The 14,728-nt window shown below is 41.8% G+C and overlaps 1 protein-coding gene across 1 annotated transcript; it reads right to left on the bottom strand.

Annotated features, from left to right (window-relative positions):
• Positions 1-328: 328 nt before the first annotated feature.
• PAQR5 (progestin and adipoQ receptor family member 5) lies at positions 329-14,497 on the bottom strand. Its single transcript, XM_075855304.1, has 7 exons — positions 14,447-14,497; positions 14,238-14,365; positions 12,499-12,704; positions 10,666-10,792; positions 6,598-6,694; positions 4,799-4,943; positions 329-1,572 (listed from the first exon to the last, which is right to left on the bottom strand). Exons 1-7 carry the CDS (start codon positions 14,495-14,497, stop codon positions 1,277-1,279), a joined length of 1,050 nt encoding a protein of 349 aa, XP_075711419.1. The 3' UTR covers positions 329-1,276.
• Between the last annotated feature and the right edge of the window lie 231 nt (positions 14,498-14,728).

The following is a 14,728-nucleotide window of genomic DNA, read 5'->3' as shown; positions in this document are numbered from 1 at the left end:
CATCAGAAACTAACTAAAAATTATTATGTTACTTTTTTTTAATGCCAAATGATACCTACTAATCTAAAACAGCAGCAAAACAGGTTACAATTTTCTTACACAAAATTGCACCTAAATGAAATTATGATTTTAAAATAATATAAAATTAAGAGACATTTTTTACTTTTTATTATTTATCCTTAGAATGAACTTACTGGCGTAGATCGTACCTACAGATAAGAACCACAAATGACTGTTTTTGAGAACGAGAAAATAAATCCATGGTTTTCCATGTAATAAATATATAATTTTAATATATTAAACATTTTCAATATAAAATGGACGTAAATTTCCTTCATTTACAGATCATACTGTACTTGGAGCCAACAAATCTGAAGACATTCAGTGTCACTTGGCCTGCAGAGCCATGGAAGTGCTTTTTCAGTGTGCCATAAATATTTATTTGTGTGTGTGATGAAATAAAGGGGTTCCTTTTTTCTTCTGACAGGCTGTAGAGACATAGAAGAGAAGATTGAAAGCATCCATGAGCTGGTACAACCATTTGTTCCTTGTATGTAGAGACTATGATGCTTCGTAAAGCAACCTAACTCGTTTTGGTTTTGGTCTTCAAAGCAGTGGTTATTTGGACGGTCCATTAATTTCAGTGGTGTAGTATCACATGATGTCTAACCACTGCTATACCAAGTACTTCCATGTTATCTTCTGAGTTATCCCTATAACATGCCAAAAGATAGCTAAAGATACCTGCCGTCAGCATAGTCCAGTAGGGTGGTGAGATAAAGAAACATTCAGAATGTCAGCCTGACTATTGAGTATCAATTGCTCATCCAGTTTCAAAGGCACCCAGAGGTCATAGAAATATTTGAATGTGGATTTTCATATATATGAAACATGTACTTCCCACCCGGACCTTCACCCTGACAATATGCCAGGAAATAATACCGTAAAGAATCTTTCGTATATTTCTTTCAATGTTCTGCAGCATTGTTTAGTCCATGGAGTGTTTTACTGCTACAAGGGATGAACATTCAGAAACATTGTGATAGGGAGAAGTTTGCATATTCCAGAGTATTCATCGGCACATCAAATCCATAGGAGATTGACTGAGAGTATGTTGCGGGAATGGAGCGCTGTGTTTGTTTTGTTGGGATACCATACAATGTATTTTGTAGACTAAACTGGTTAGACTGACCACCTTAGAAGAGCTAATATGTCCTTGCTCTGCATTTCTGAACCATCAATACAAATTGTGCAACTAAAACTAGTCCTAGTTCGACTATTGCATCTTCCATCTTGCAGGACTTCGATCAGAAACTGCATCCAAAGCAGGACAAATGTACTTGGTTCTTTCTTGTTCCTCCGGCTTCCAATAGAGAGCCCATGAGAAAGCAGCAATAAGCAGTAAGGAAATGATCATTGCTGAGCACCAGGCACCCAGAGTGCCAGATAGTGATGGCATGGGACTATGATCTAGAAGCCAATTCTTTCTTAGATTCATATCCATAATCAGCGCTTCCATCTGAAAATATGTTCCCAGGACACCAAACACATGAAAGAGTTGGTGACTGTGACCTAGGAGTGAAGCACAATGCCGATTCAGAGAGGGCTTTAAGAGTTTGATAGCAAAGTATGATTTTATTTCCTATTTTTATCTTAAAATGTTCAATGTGTTCTCCAGGAATATAGAATGAAAGTTAAAATAACAGAACACTAGATCTGTGTCCACACTTTTTGATACAGACTTTATTAAAATTGTGTATCCGATCACTGATCTGCGGCTGTGATTGTTTCCTTAAAGGAACACTAAACCTAGAAATAAAATGATAAAAGTACAGGAGATAATACGGCCTGCAGTAATTTCTGCAGGATCCTAAAACATCTTGCAGAAAACACAGAGGTTATTTTTTTCTTGATCTCTTCCATTTTTGGCTGGCAGACAGCTGAAGGAGAGGAGCTTAGTGTAATTTATCTCCTATTAGGGCATGGCCAGAGGTGGCGGAATTGCTCTTGTATTCCGCTGCGGACATATTCTCCATTGGTTTACACACCTTTTTAGTTAGGTTCGTACTGACGTGGCGGAAAACTCCGCTGCGGACCATAGGCTGCGGTGCGGAATTTGGTGTCCGCAGCATACACTGGCTGTTGCGGACGTGTAGCGGACTTGTTGCGGACTCATTGCGGAATTTCTCCATTGACTTCAATGGAGATTCAAAATTCCGCGATGAAATCCGCAGATGTTATGTGTGCTGCGGAGTGTATTAGTTTTTTCGAACAGGATATTTCCTCATTCTTGCTGGACCTATGAATTTCTAGGTCTATAGCCAGACTGAGGCCCCATGCACACGAACGTAAAAATGCCCGTAATGACGGGCCGTAATTACGGCACAGGCAGGCCCATAGAAGTCTATGGGGCTCCCGTAAATACGGGTGACTACCTGTGTGGAGCTAGGGAGCGTTGCTAGGCGATGTCAGGAGATAGTCACTGTCCAGGGTGCTGAAAGAGTTTAACAATCGGCAGTAACTGTTTCTGCACCCTGGACAGTGACTTCCGATAACAATATAGATCAACGTGTAAAAAAAATAGAAGTTCATACTTACCGAGAACTCCCTGCTTCTTCCTCCAGTCCGGCCTCCCGGGATGACGTTTCAGTCCAAGTGATGGCTGCAGCCAATCACAGGCTGCAGCGGTCACATGGACTGCCGCGTCATCCAGGGAGGTCAGGCTGGATGCCGAAAGAGGGACGCGTCACCGAGACAACGGCCGGTAAGTATGAATTTCTTTTACTTTTACTAGGGAAAGGGCTGTCCCTTCTCTTTATCCTGCACTGATAGAGAGAAGGGAAGTACATTTTAGGCAAAGCCGCAACAGAATCTGCAACGCAGATTATGTGCGGCATTAATGCGGACAGTGTCGACAGAAATACGCCACGTCTGGCCATGCCCTTACAGACAAAGCATTGGGGAAGGCTTCTTTTGCAGCCAGAAGTTTTACAGGCAGATATAACTTTGTGAGAATAAAGAGGGGGCAATGGCTGATATACTGGGAAACATGTAGAAGAATTCTATATTTATATTTCTCATTTTTGATTGCATTAGGAGACCCAATAGGAAGAAAGGGAAGCAGGAGATTAAGGGAGGAATTGCTGAGATTTTTATTTATCTCAAAACCACATTTTAAGGCATCATTTACACGAGCGTAATATACGCGCGTGCGACGCGCGTGCTTTTCACGCGTGTCGTACGCACCTATATTAGGCTATGGGGCAGTGCAGACAGTGTGTGAATTTTGCGCTACGCAAGTGCGTTGCGTAAAACTCACGACATGTCCTTTCTTTGTGCGCTGTTCGCTCATCACGCACCCATTGAAGTCAATGGGTGCGTGAAAACCACGCATGCCGCACGGAAGCACTTCCGTGGGACGAGCGTGATTCGCGCAACAGCTGTCAAACTATGAATGTAAAAAGAAAAGCACCACGTGCTTTTCTGTTTACAAACATCCAAACGGAGTGTCATAATGATGGCGGCTGCGAGAAAATCTCGCAGCTGCGCATCATACGCTGATGACACACGGAGCTGTTAAGTGCCTTTTGCGCACGCAAAACGCCGTGTTTTTTGCGTGCGCAAAACGCACACGCTCATGTAAATCAGGCCTAAGGCTATGCTTTAAGAAGGTAAAACTCAGAGAATGCGACTCCTCCCTGCGATTTTAGTATTATAGAGGGTAAACAACTGAAATGAGAGGTTCCTCTCCAAGAATTGTCTAAATATAAAATAATATCAGACACAAAAACACTGGACAAGTGCTGCTCATCATATGCATCTTTACTCCTAACGAAAGGTGTAACTTCTTCATTCTAAGGGCACGTTCAGACGTGGCGGAGGTTTTCCGCTGCAAATGTTGGTGCAGATTTGGGGCAATTACGCAACAAAGCTGTACCAACATTTGCATATTTGACAGGTAATTCAGACGTTGCAGAAAACACAGCGGACTTGCCACAGATTTCAGTTTTTGCATTGCAAAGGCTGAAATACGCAGTGAAATTCCGCTTCTTCTCCGCAACAGACAGTGCATGCTGCGGACTGAAAATTCCGCACCGCAGCCTATGGTCCGCAGCGGAGTTTTCCGCAACGTCTGAACTAACTTGCCTAAAAATGTGTAGAAACAACTGTAAAAAACGTCCGCTGGAGAATTCCACAGCAATTCCGCCACATCTGAATGTGCCCTTAGGGTACGTTCATACGCTTAGCAAAATACGTCTGAAAATCCGGAGCTGTTTTCAAGCGAAAACAGCTCCTGATTTTCAGAGGTTTTGGTAACAACTCGTGTTTATCGCTGCGTATTTTACGGCTGTTATTGGAGCTGTTTTTCAATGAAAAACGCCTCCAAAAACGTCCCAAGAAGTGACATGCACTTCTTTTTCGCGGGCGTCTTTTTACGCGCCGTATTTTGACAGTGACGCGTAAAATTAAGCCTCGTGGGTACAGAACACCGTAAATCCCATTGCAAGCAATGGGCAGATGTTTGGAGGAGTAATGGTGCCGTTTTTTCAGGCGTAATTCGATGCGTAATTGGCCCGAATTACGTCTGAAACCACTGCGTGTGAACATACCCTCAGACTATGTACTGCGTTTAGTAGGCCATGACCTCAGAAAATCACATCACATAATGTTGCTATTTCACCAACAAAAATCATATAATGCGCGGGAAGATCATAGTAGTTTTCATTTTAGGAAAGTCCAGGGAGCAGCCACGCGGCCACCAATAGCATAGCTGGCCTGTACAATAACGATAACTCACCCACATAATCAAATCGTCCTGGAGCGAGCCTCTCTGGAAGATGTGTAGCAAACAGAAAACCAGTGAGAAAGGCAAGGATGGAGTGCCAGATGTGCATGGTGAGTGTGGCATTGTGTGTGCAGTCATTACCCGAGCAAAGGAATAGCTGCATACAAACAGATAAGAAACGTTCATGAACACACAGAATATCGGTGGATAAAACATTTCAGAAGGATCTTCCAACAACTAATGTCTATGGGCACAGACAGACCGGGACAGCTGTACATTCTCAGGACAATAAGATAAAGCTGGCCTTACATTTTAGATCAATATCATCTGGCAATCTAATGTACATGGGGGTCTCCGGACTGTTAGGGTATGTGCACACACACTAATTACGTCCGGAATTGACGGACGTATTTCGGCCGCAAGTATCGGACCGAACTCAGTGCAGGGAGCCGGGCTCCTATCATCATACTTATGTACGATGCTAGGAGTCCCTACCTCGCTGCAGGGCAACTGTCCCGTACTGTAATGATGTTTTCAGTACGGGACAGTTGTCCTGCAGCGAGGCAGGGACTCCTAGCATCGTACATAAGTATGATGCTAGGAGCCCGGCTCCCTGCACTGTGTTCGGTCCGGTACTTACGGCCGAAATACGTCCGTCAATTACGGACGTAATTAGTGTGTGTGCACATACCCTTATATTTTCATATGAATCCGGTTTGTCTACTCCAGGGATGAACTGTGTCAGAGGCAACAGGCACTTGCCCTCCACTCTTTCCCTTAGCAGATATAATATGCAACCATGCACATATAGCAGAGCTGACCAAGCGACTCTCAGCTGGCAATCAACTAATGTCTATGGCCAGCTTTAGACTAACTTTTAGTGACTAAATCATAGCGTAGTCATGGATAGATAAATACAGTACCAACTGCGGACAACTATGATAATACATACATACATATAGAACCAGCAATTACTTCTGTCACCCTAAACTCAAGTCTTTCTACAAATCTAGCCTGAGCTTCATATTTGTGTGTTTCTAGGTCTGCTGGTAACATGGCGATAAATTTGGCCTGTCCTGTCCAAGCATATTTTAAAAGAATATCGGTTAATGATAATTCTTTAGATAAACTACCTGTGGTATAGAAGCAAGAGCAGTAATGACTTCACGCATGGAGATGATCCAAATATTGTATGTCAACAGAAATCTGTTCCAAAAATGAATTGGTCATGCTGGTTCTGATCACTAGAATGGAAGTGTTCAGCAAAAATCCACCCAAAATTCAAGTGTGGAGCAATGCAAATATTTGATTTTTGTTAAATTGAAATGCTCTTCTTTGGGAAGCCATAGCTAAATCTCTTGGCATGTATTGTGTTATCCAATGACCATTTTTTATATTGAACTAATATTGTACTGATCAATAGGATATCTTAATTTCTATGCCAACCTTTAGGCCAGAGTTTTCCAACCTGGATTCCAAGGAACCGTGGAGTGGCTTGGAACCTGGTTAGGAGTTTCATAGAGGATAGCAACAGCAAGAGATGTCACCTTTACAATAGGCATGGGGGTTTGTTGGACTGCCCCATGAAAGGGAATGGTCAGGGTTTCCTCCATTGTAAAAAGGATGGGAATTACTGCTTTAGCCTTTTAAAAGGAGATATGGTGCGACAAAGAAGCCTTGGCCCAGCAGGTATACTGGCATATATCACTAGCTCTTTTGCTATTATCGGTGACCTGGCCTTACACAAATTATTCTATTAACTGTACATCATAACTTCCTCTCCCTGTGTTCTCCCACGCTTCATGTCTCACCCGATAAAACAATGGAATGCTGTCAAACAGGTAGGGGTATGCAAAGGCCGTTACCCGCAATACCTTGCTAAGCCGCGGACGAGACTCCTCTGGAAACCTGCAGACATACAGTGAAACTACAAGGTTAACTGTAGAGTTAATTCTGTATCTTGTTCAATACATAAAATAATTTGTGTAAACGTACACGGTGGATGATCACATTAGTTAGTAACAGAATTAAGTTGTTAATATAATTTATAGGATTTACCCCAATTACTGGACATGCACAATAATATGAGGTTTGCAGTTCTAAACATCAATTAAAGTTATAATTATTTGTCAATGAGATTTGAACTGTATAAGGCTTTGTTCACATCTGCGTCGGGACTCCGTTTGTGGGTTCCATCGGAGCTTTCCGTCAGGGGAACCCACCAACAGAATCCAAACTGAAACCATAGGTTTCCGATTGCATCACCATTTAATTCAATGGTGACGGATCCCGTACAAATTGTTTCAGTTTGTCACCGTTGCGCAAGAGATCCATCGTTTTGACGGAATCAATACCATACTCGACTGCGCTATTCATTATGTCAAAATGACTGAACATTGCACAACGAAGACAAACGGAAACCATTTGCATCGGATCCGTCACCATTGAAATCAATGGTGATGCAAACGGAAACCTATGGTTTACGTTTGTTTCAGTTTGGATTCCGTTCATGGGTTCCCGTGACAGAAAGTTCAGACGGAACCCATGAACGAAGTCCCGACGCAGATGTGAACGAAGCCTTATTTGTCAAGATGACTGTGTGTTACAGATGAAGGATTGGTTCTCACTATCTGTAATAATATTTATATGCTATGGTAAACCATACAAATACATTGGTTTCGTTTGTAGGGCTGAATATAATATAACAGTTGATGCTTTGGGCATAACAATGGAGACGGGTCTTTGTCAGTCGCTTGAGTTTTATTGACTAAATACTAAGTGTATAAAACTTGCTTTAGGGAGGATTTATGTGTACTGTCAAACCAGAAATACAATAAATATATTATGACAGATGCACTTTAATATTTGCCACTTCTTTAAACTGTATATTAAAATTCCAAACAACACATTACAAAATGTAACACTTTCAAGTACTGGCCCAATTAATTGCAGAGAAACACTGCACCTCGACAGATTTAGGGTATGTGCACACACACTAATTACGTCCGTAATTGACGGACGTATTTCGGCTGCAAGTACCGGACCGAACTCAGTGCAGGGAGCCGGGTTCCTAGCATCATAGTTATGTACGACGCTAGGAGTCCCTGCCTCTCTGCAGGACAACTGTCCCGTATTGTAATCATGTTTTCAGTACGGGACAGTAGTTCCACGGAGAGGCAGGGACTCCTAGCATCGTACATATGTATGATGCTAGGAGCCCGGCTCCCTGCACTGAGTTCGGTTCACTACTTGCGGCCGAAATACGTCCGTCAATTACGGACGTAATTAGTGTGTGTGCACATACCCTTACACCAGATTGTTATCCTCAAACATCCACTTGATCACAGGACACATGTAGCTGGTCAGGGTGTGGAGATAACCACCTATGTCCAATACTTACCTTTCTACCAGGTGCTGGTTATAATGCAGGACAGGAATACCCAGCCTGTTGGTGATAGTTAAATATGTAAGTCTGAAAGAATTGTGGAGACCTAGCATTGAATCAGGGATTGGACATGTTAAATGACATCAAATCACTTGCACCCAACGGTGATCTGTCAGGATTTAGGAGTAATCGTAAACCATCCACATTTCCACTTAAAAAGGTTCTCCACTAAAAATAAAAAAATTTTTTATACCAATTTGGCCTTTAGCTAAAGAGTAAGGATCTTTTCACACTGCGTTTGCAGTATACGTCAAAGGTATACATTGGGAATATTTTCCGATGTATACCTCCGACGGATGCCACTGTATAGGCATACAGTGGCATCTGTCGTTCATAGGCTCCATGCAGTAAACTTTTTTGTGGCATGCCTCTCGATGGAATAGTGCAGCAGACTGCTATTTCATACAATTAGAAATAAGGTATACTGACCTATACCAGCTCAATGGAGGCCAAAAGAATACTATTTTGGAATACTCTTTTGGCCTCCGTCAGTTAAAGAAGAGCCAATAGATACATTTGACATGTGCAGGGAGCTTTCCCAAAGCATACGCCAAGCAGACACTACAAACCCAGTGTGAATTCAGACTAACCTGAGACAGGCTGGCTTCTAGGGATACACTGTCTGACGCCTGCGTTTCAAAAGGCATAATGCATTAGCCAGTGTATCCACAGCAACCAGTTTGTCTGAAACCAGCTACTGAGTTCAAAGATAGATTGGAACTGTAAGGGCACATTCACACGTGGCGGAATTGCTGTTGAATTCCGCTGTGGACAGTCCGCAGTGGAATTTTGCAGCAGCCGTTTTTTACATTTGTTTCTATACATTTTTAGGAAAGTTAGTTCAGACGTTGCAGAAAATAACTGTGCTGAAATCAGGCTGCGGTGCAGAATTTGCCCTCCACAGCATGCACATGACGTTGCAGAGAAGAAGCGGAATTTCACTGCAGATTTCAGCCTTTGCAATGCAAAAACTGAAATGTATGGCAAGTCCGCTGTGATATCTGCAATGTCTGAATTACCTGTCAAATATGCAAATGTTGGTGCAGATTCGTTGCGTAATTGCCCCGAATCTGCATCAACATTTGCAGCAGAAAAATTCTGCCACATCTGAACGTGCCCTAAGGGTATATTCATATGGTGCAGATTTGTTGCAGAAATTTCATCTGAATGGGACTTGCAGAAATCCATGCACATGCTGCAAAAACTATCCCAATCAGATGCACGGAACTGATTTATAGTCACAGAAATTTCAACCGCATGTGAACATACCCTAATGGAAAGGCAGCAATCTATTGCAATTCATTGTTATAGGAAAGGAAAAAGATAATAAAGTTAAGTTAGTAGCTTAGTAGGGCATTGTAAAACATGATCCAATGTTAGTAGCTAGGATTTCCTATACCCAGGGCAAAGATTTGCTGCCTTAGCCCTATTTTGATATACACAAGTCAAGACATAGTGGCTTGTTGGCACCACTACAGACACTGCTACAAGCTTATTCAATATTCAAATAAATAGATGAGACACCAATATAATTTACTCACCCAATCAATGTTTCAATCTATTTCTTTGGATATTGAATAAGACTGTGGATCATGTCTTCTGAGGTGAGCCATCTCAATGTACTAATATGCTGCTGACTTACCATTGTGAGGCTGGATTCACACGAGCACATTACGTCCGTAATTGACGGACGTATTTCGGCCACAAGTCCCGGACCGAAAACAGTGCAGGGAGCCGGGCTCCTAGCATCATAGTTATGTACGATGCTAGGAGTCCCTGCCTCGCTGCCGGACAACTGTCCCGTACTGAAAACATGATTACAGTGAATCCAGCCTCATAGTGAATTGATATACTTTTTTACTTTTTTCGTAAATCTAAATAGGGAGAAACTTTTTAAAGTGTCTTTGTAGCCTGGATGTTCTCAAACCCTGATTCATCCCAGAAAATCGCTGCCATTGCCAGCGTTCAGGAGACAAATGACAAATAAAAACCATCAGAGTATGAACCCTTTGACTGTACTTGCAGTAAAACAGGGAATGGGAGTTCATTGCAAAAAAATTCAGAAAACCACTGTACGTTCTACATTTAATGAGTGTACAGCCAGCAGTGTATGATGTGTTGTATATACCACAATTTTCCACAGAATGGATACGGAACAATTGGTATTAAAACATGGATCTAAATGCTTGAAATGAGATAATCAGCGATTGACAGTATAACAAAGAGGGACAGGTGACCATTAGGAAATTAATGCTTTAGTGCATGAAGGCTCTACAGTCATATTTTACTCTTGAGTCTTGAAACCTACAAACTTTCTAAAAATTATTACCCTTCATATAGACTGAGGTACATTTTTCCAGTCCAGAGTAGACTTTTCCACTAATATAGGTTTAGTGTATGTACTTTATTCTTGTTGTGTCCTATGTGAACATACCTGGAATAGCAGGACACTCCAGTGCTGATGACGGTGTTGAAAACAGCCCATGATACAAACCACTGGTGGAAAGTGCTATTCACCCATCGATCTGGGAAGATATATGCAGAATAGGCGATGGCTGATCCTGAAATTAGAACCCAAAACTTTGTTAGATAGTTGTTCCAGGGCTCTACGTTCAGCCTCTAGTTTCTGGACTTAGGGTATGTTCACACGGCCAAATTTCAGACGTATACGAGGCGTATTATGCCTCGTTTTACGTCTGAAAATATGGCTACAATACGTCGGCAAACATCTGCCCATTCATTTGAATGGGTTTGCCGACGTACTGTGCAGACGACCTGTTATTTACGAGTCGTCGTTTGACAGCTGTCAAACGACGACCCGTAAATTTACTGCCTCGGCAAAGAAGTGCAGGGCACTTCTTTGCCACGTAATTTGAGCCGTTCTTCATTGAAATCAATGAAGCACGGCTCAAGGTTTACGAGCGTCTCAGACGCCTCGTAAATTACGAGGAGGAGCTTTTACGTGTGAAACGAGGCAGCTGTTAACAGTCTGTCTTTTCACACGTAACTGCCTCTCAGCGTGTGAACATACCCTAAGGACAACACAGCGACCAACAGGTAATTGCATATTACTGGTTTTCGGTAGTAACAGCCAATAAAGACCGACAACTGGTCTGAGGAACTCACATAAACATACCGGACCTCATAGCAAAACCGCCTAATAGAAAAATCTATTTTTGTGTACAAATTTCTGGAGAGATTTGGCGAAATCTGAACTCTCAATGAAAATTATAGGCAACAAGGACACTAAAAAGGTACTTTCACAGGCCCGACCTGGGCCATGTAAACCAGCGCCGATCAACGAGACTGCTCATTTGATCGGCGCTCGTTTTCTCCTGTCACAAGGAGCTAGAATGGGGACGAGCGCTCGTTACTCCAATCGCTCGTCCCCATACATTATTATCATGTCGGCAGCGCATCTCCCTGTTTACACAGGGATATGTCCTGCCGACATCAATAATATTTTCAGTATTTAAAATGATACGATCGGCTGATGAACGAGCATTTGCTCATTCATTGGCAGATCGTTGCCCTGTTTACACAGGGCAATTATCGGGAACGAGCTCTCTGTGAATGCTCGTTTTCCCGATAATTGGCCTGTGTAAAAGGGCCTTTATTGTCTGAGACAGATTTTCTACACGTGGCCCATTATGTACTAAATGAGTACAACCTGGCAACCACAGAGAAACCACACTGTAAACACATTGAGCAAAAAATAATCTCATTAAGTTGTATAATCTGTACATGTATTCATGTGACAAAGGAAGTGCTTACAAGTCTTGTATGCCTCTTAGAAGCTGTAGTTAAGGTTATATACACAATGGAGCAATATTACCGCCTAAACAGTATCACTAAACAAACCAATATTATAAAAAAAAACTAAAAAAAAGCTGTATTAAATAACATTTAATAATATGCGACCGGAAGGCAGTGTTAAGTCATGTATCGTTCCTACCTTGTAATCATTGATGGTTAATATACTTCATCAATACCCACAAAGAAGAAAAAAAGAAATAAAAAGATAAAGAACCGGCTGACAATACATGATCATTTCCATTATAACCCCAAGCTGGTTGTTATAACCACAAGAGGTGGAACAGCATTTTCATTAGAAGACTTTGGATGGCTCTCTTAGCAATGTCTACATTTACACACAAAACTTCCGAACAGTATTCATGGGCGTGGTAGTAGCTGAAAATGCACATTGTAACACCATATCATGACCTTTATTTATATATAGTGTGAAATACGTCAACGATTTTCCTACCTAGGCTGTACACACTCAATGCTCCATAGTCCAGGAAAAAGCAAATGTGGCGCGCTTGGGTAGACATGACACTGAAGGTATGAGCACAGGTGGACATCAGTGGGTAAATGCAGCAGGACAGGAGGTAGACAAACAATGGCCACAAAAGTGGATCATATAAGGACCCAGGAGAGGAAAAAAGTGCCAGTATTCGCCATAGGAAGTACCTGTAGAGAAAAAAAAACATTCTTCTTAGCTTCCTGCAACGCAGTGATAGCTATAGAGTATGTGATGTACTCAGGGTAAATGGGTAGAGGGAGAAAATTGTGGTGCATCTACTACTTTTAGGTTTATTATTATTTTAATACATAAAGCCTATGCATTGTATCTCTACAAAACCAAGCACAGCACATATTTTTATAGCAACGTCAGAGCAGTAAGGCAGTCTATTCTTTAGTTTGAATGCAATTGACTAGTTGCAAGAAACGTGGTAGAGAAAATCAAGGGGAAGGGAGCAAGTTGAAAAAGGGTTGTCTAAAGCTGGATGAGCACTTGATTAATTTGCCAGATTAAGAAAATTGAATTACGGTACATTATGTGAGGAAGATATGTAACACTGCCAAAGGTGTAACTATAGGGGGCGCAGAGGTTCCAGTCGCACCTGTGCCCTTGATCCTGAGGGAGCCTAAAATGTTGCTTTGCCCCATATGAGAACCATATACCTCCCCTTATTCCTGGCGTCCTCTTGGTTCCAGCGCTGTAATTTAAATTTTTTTTGGGCCTCACAAATGTCCCGCTACTGCCTCTGCTCCGCTTGGTGCCCAATATGCTAATTTTGAGTAAAGGTATAGAGAGGAGGAGACCTCAGCTTTCCTCAGTAGGCATTGCCTCCTGCATCACTGTGATGCTGTCCAATCACAGCGGGTCTTCTGCATCACTGTGTGGTTGTCTGCTCTGTTTGGACAGTGATGCAGGAGGCAACGCCTACTGAAGAAAAATGACGTCTCCTCCTCTCTGTACTTTTATTCAAAATGAGCATATTAGGCGCCAAGCGCCAATATGCCTCTGCACATTGCTGTTACCGTACCAGTATCAGTAATAAAGAAATCTTATGAAATGCACTGCATAGCAGAGAACAGAAGCCACAAGGCTCCATCACCATTTTGTGGGGAGGACAAGTATTTCTATTTGGATTACTGATCCGAAATATTTTGTTGTAAGTGCAGTAAACCTTGCTGACCACAAGCCAAGTAGTCACCGGGGGCTTTGTTTTGCCTTCTTTTTAGTTTCCCTGAAAAACCACCCTATATTGTTTGTTTGATATAAGCAACTATGACACATTTATATATCATGTACTTAGTCCTCAAGCCAAGACAAAAACATTTCCATATTTTTATGGATTCTGCAATAATATTAAAAGGTAGAGATGATGTTATCAAGCTTTAGAGCAACGAGAACATAAATTAAACTCTCAAGTATCAATCATTGGAAGACACTTACAAAGACAAAAGAAGATTTGTCAGCAGAGAAAGTGATCTCCAGTGTTTGGTTGGGTAGATATAAAGTATCCAGGAAAGAGCAGAATTTAGCATGGAAGAAAAGGTGAAGGATCTGAAATAGAATAAAGCAGGATCGTGGGTACTATTCAGGCGAGTTTAAGACGTTAGCTTGAATTATAGCTTGGAGAACAGTATTACAGTATCAAAAGGAAAGATCAACATTCTGTAACTATTACTCTAGTACAAAATGTAGTATCTTACCAGGTAGGTATAAAATGTGTCCAAATATTTACAGTCTCATTGGTCATTTGGAAGAGACTTAGCACGCAAGCAGTGGCGGAAATCGGCGGGGACCGATATCCACAAATAATACTGTCTTCATGAAATACCTGAAATAAAAACACAAAACAGGTTCTGCAATGAGCATAAAAAGATGCATGTTCCCATGTGCCATCTTCACTAGCACTCACCTTGGGCACTTGGTGAACATTTAGCAGTCTGGGTAACTTCCAGCTCAGCATGGCAGCAGCTCTGGATTGAGCCTTTTCTCGTCTCCCGTTCTTTACCCGTTCCAGGTAATGAATCCTTCTATGCCCTGATCACACTGATATAACAAATATGTATCATTAAGAAGTGTACTCTCCAAACTGTACTCCCACACCCTCGTGGTTACTACTCTTTATCACACCCTACACTATACACCCGTTTGTTCAATTATTTACCAAAACCAGAGTCTTGTGACTTTCATAATA

Source organism: Rhinoderma darwinii, chromosome 3, assembly GCF_050947455.1.
Source record: "Rhinoderma darwinii isolate aRhiDar2 chromosome 3, aRhiDar2.hap1, whole genome shotgun sequence".
NCBI classification, from domain to species: Eukaryota; Metazoa; Chordata; class Amphibia; order Anura; family Rhinodermatidae; genus Rhinoderma; species Rhinoderma darwinii.
This window is presented reverse-complemented; position numbering and strand designations above follow the sequence as displayed.

What these genes read in the sequence shown, in the direction of transcription:
- PAQR5 (XM_075855304.1), bottom strand. Translation starts at nt 14,497, where the DNA reads ATGCTGAGCTGGAAGTTACCCAGACTGCTAAATGTTCACCAAGTGCCC. An exon ending in ATGTTCACCAAGTGCCCAAG is followed by an intron (nt 14,366 to 14,446) that starts GTGAGTGCTAGT and finishes TTTTTATTTCAG; the next exon opens with GTATTTCATGAAGACAGTAT. An exon ending in GGAGTGTCCTGCTATTCCAG is followed by an intron (nt 6,695 to 10,665) that starts GTATGTTCACAT and finishes GTATGTCTGCAG; the next exon opens with GTTTCCAGAGGAGTCTCGTC.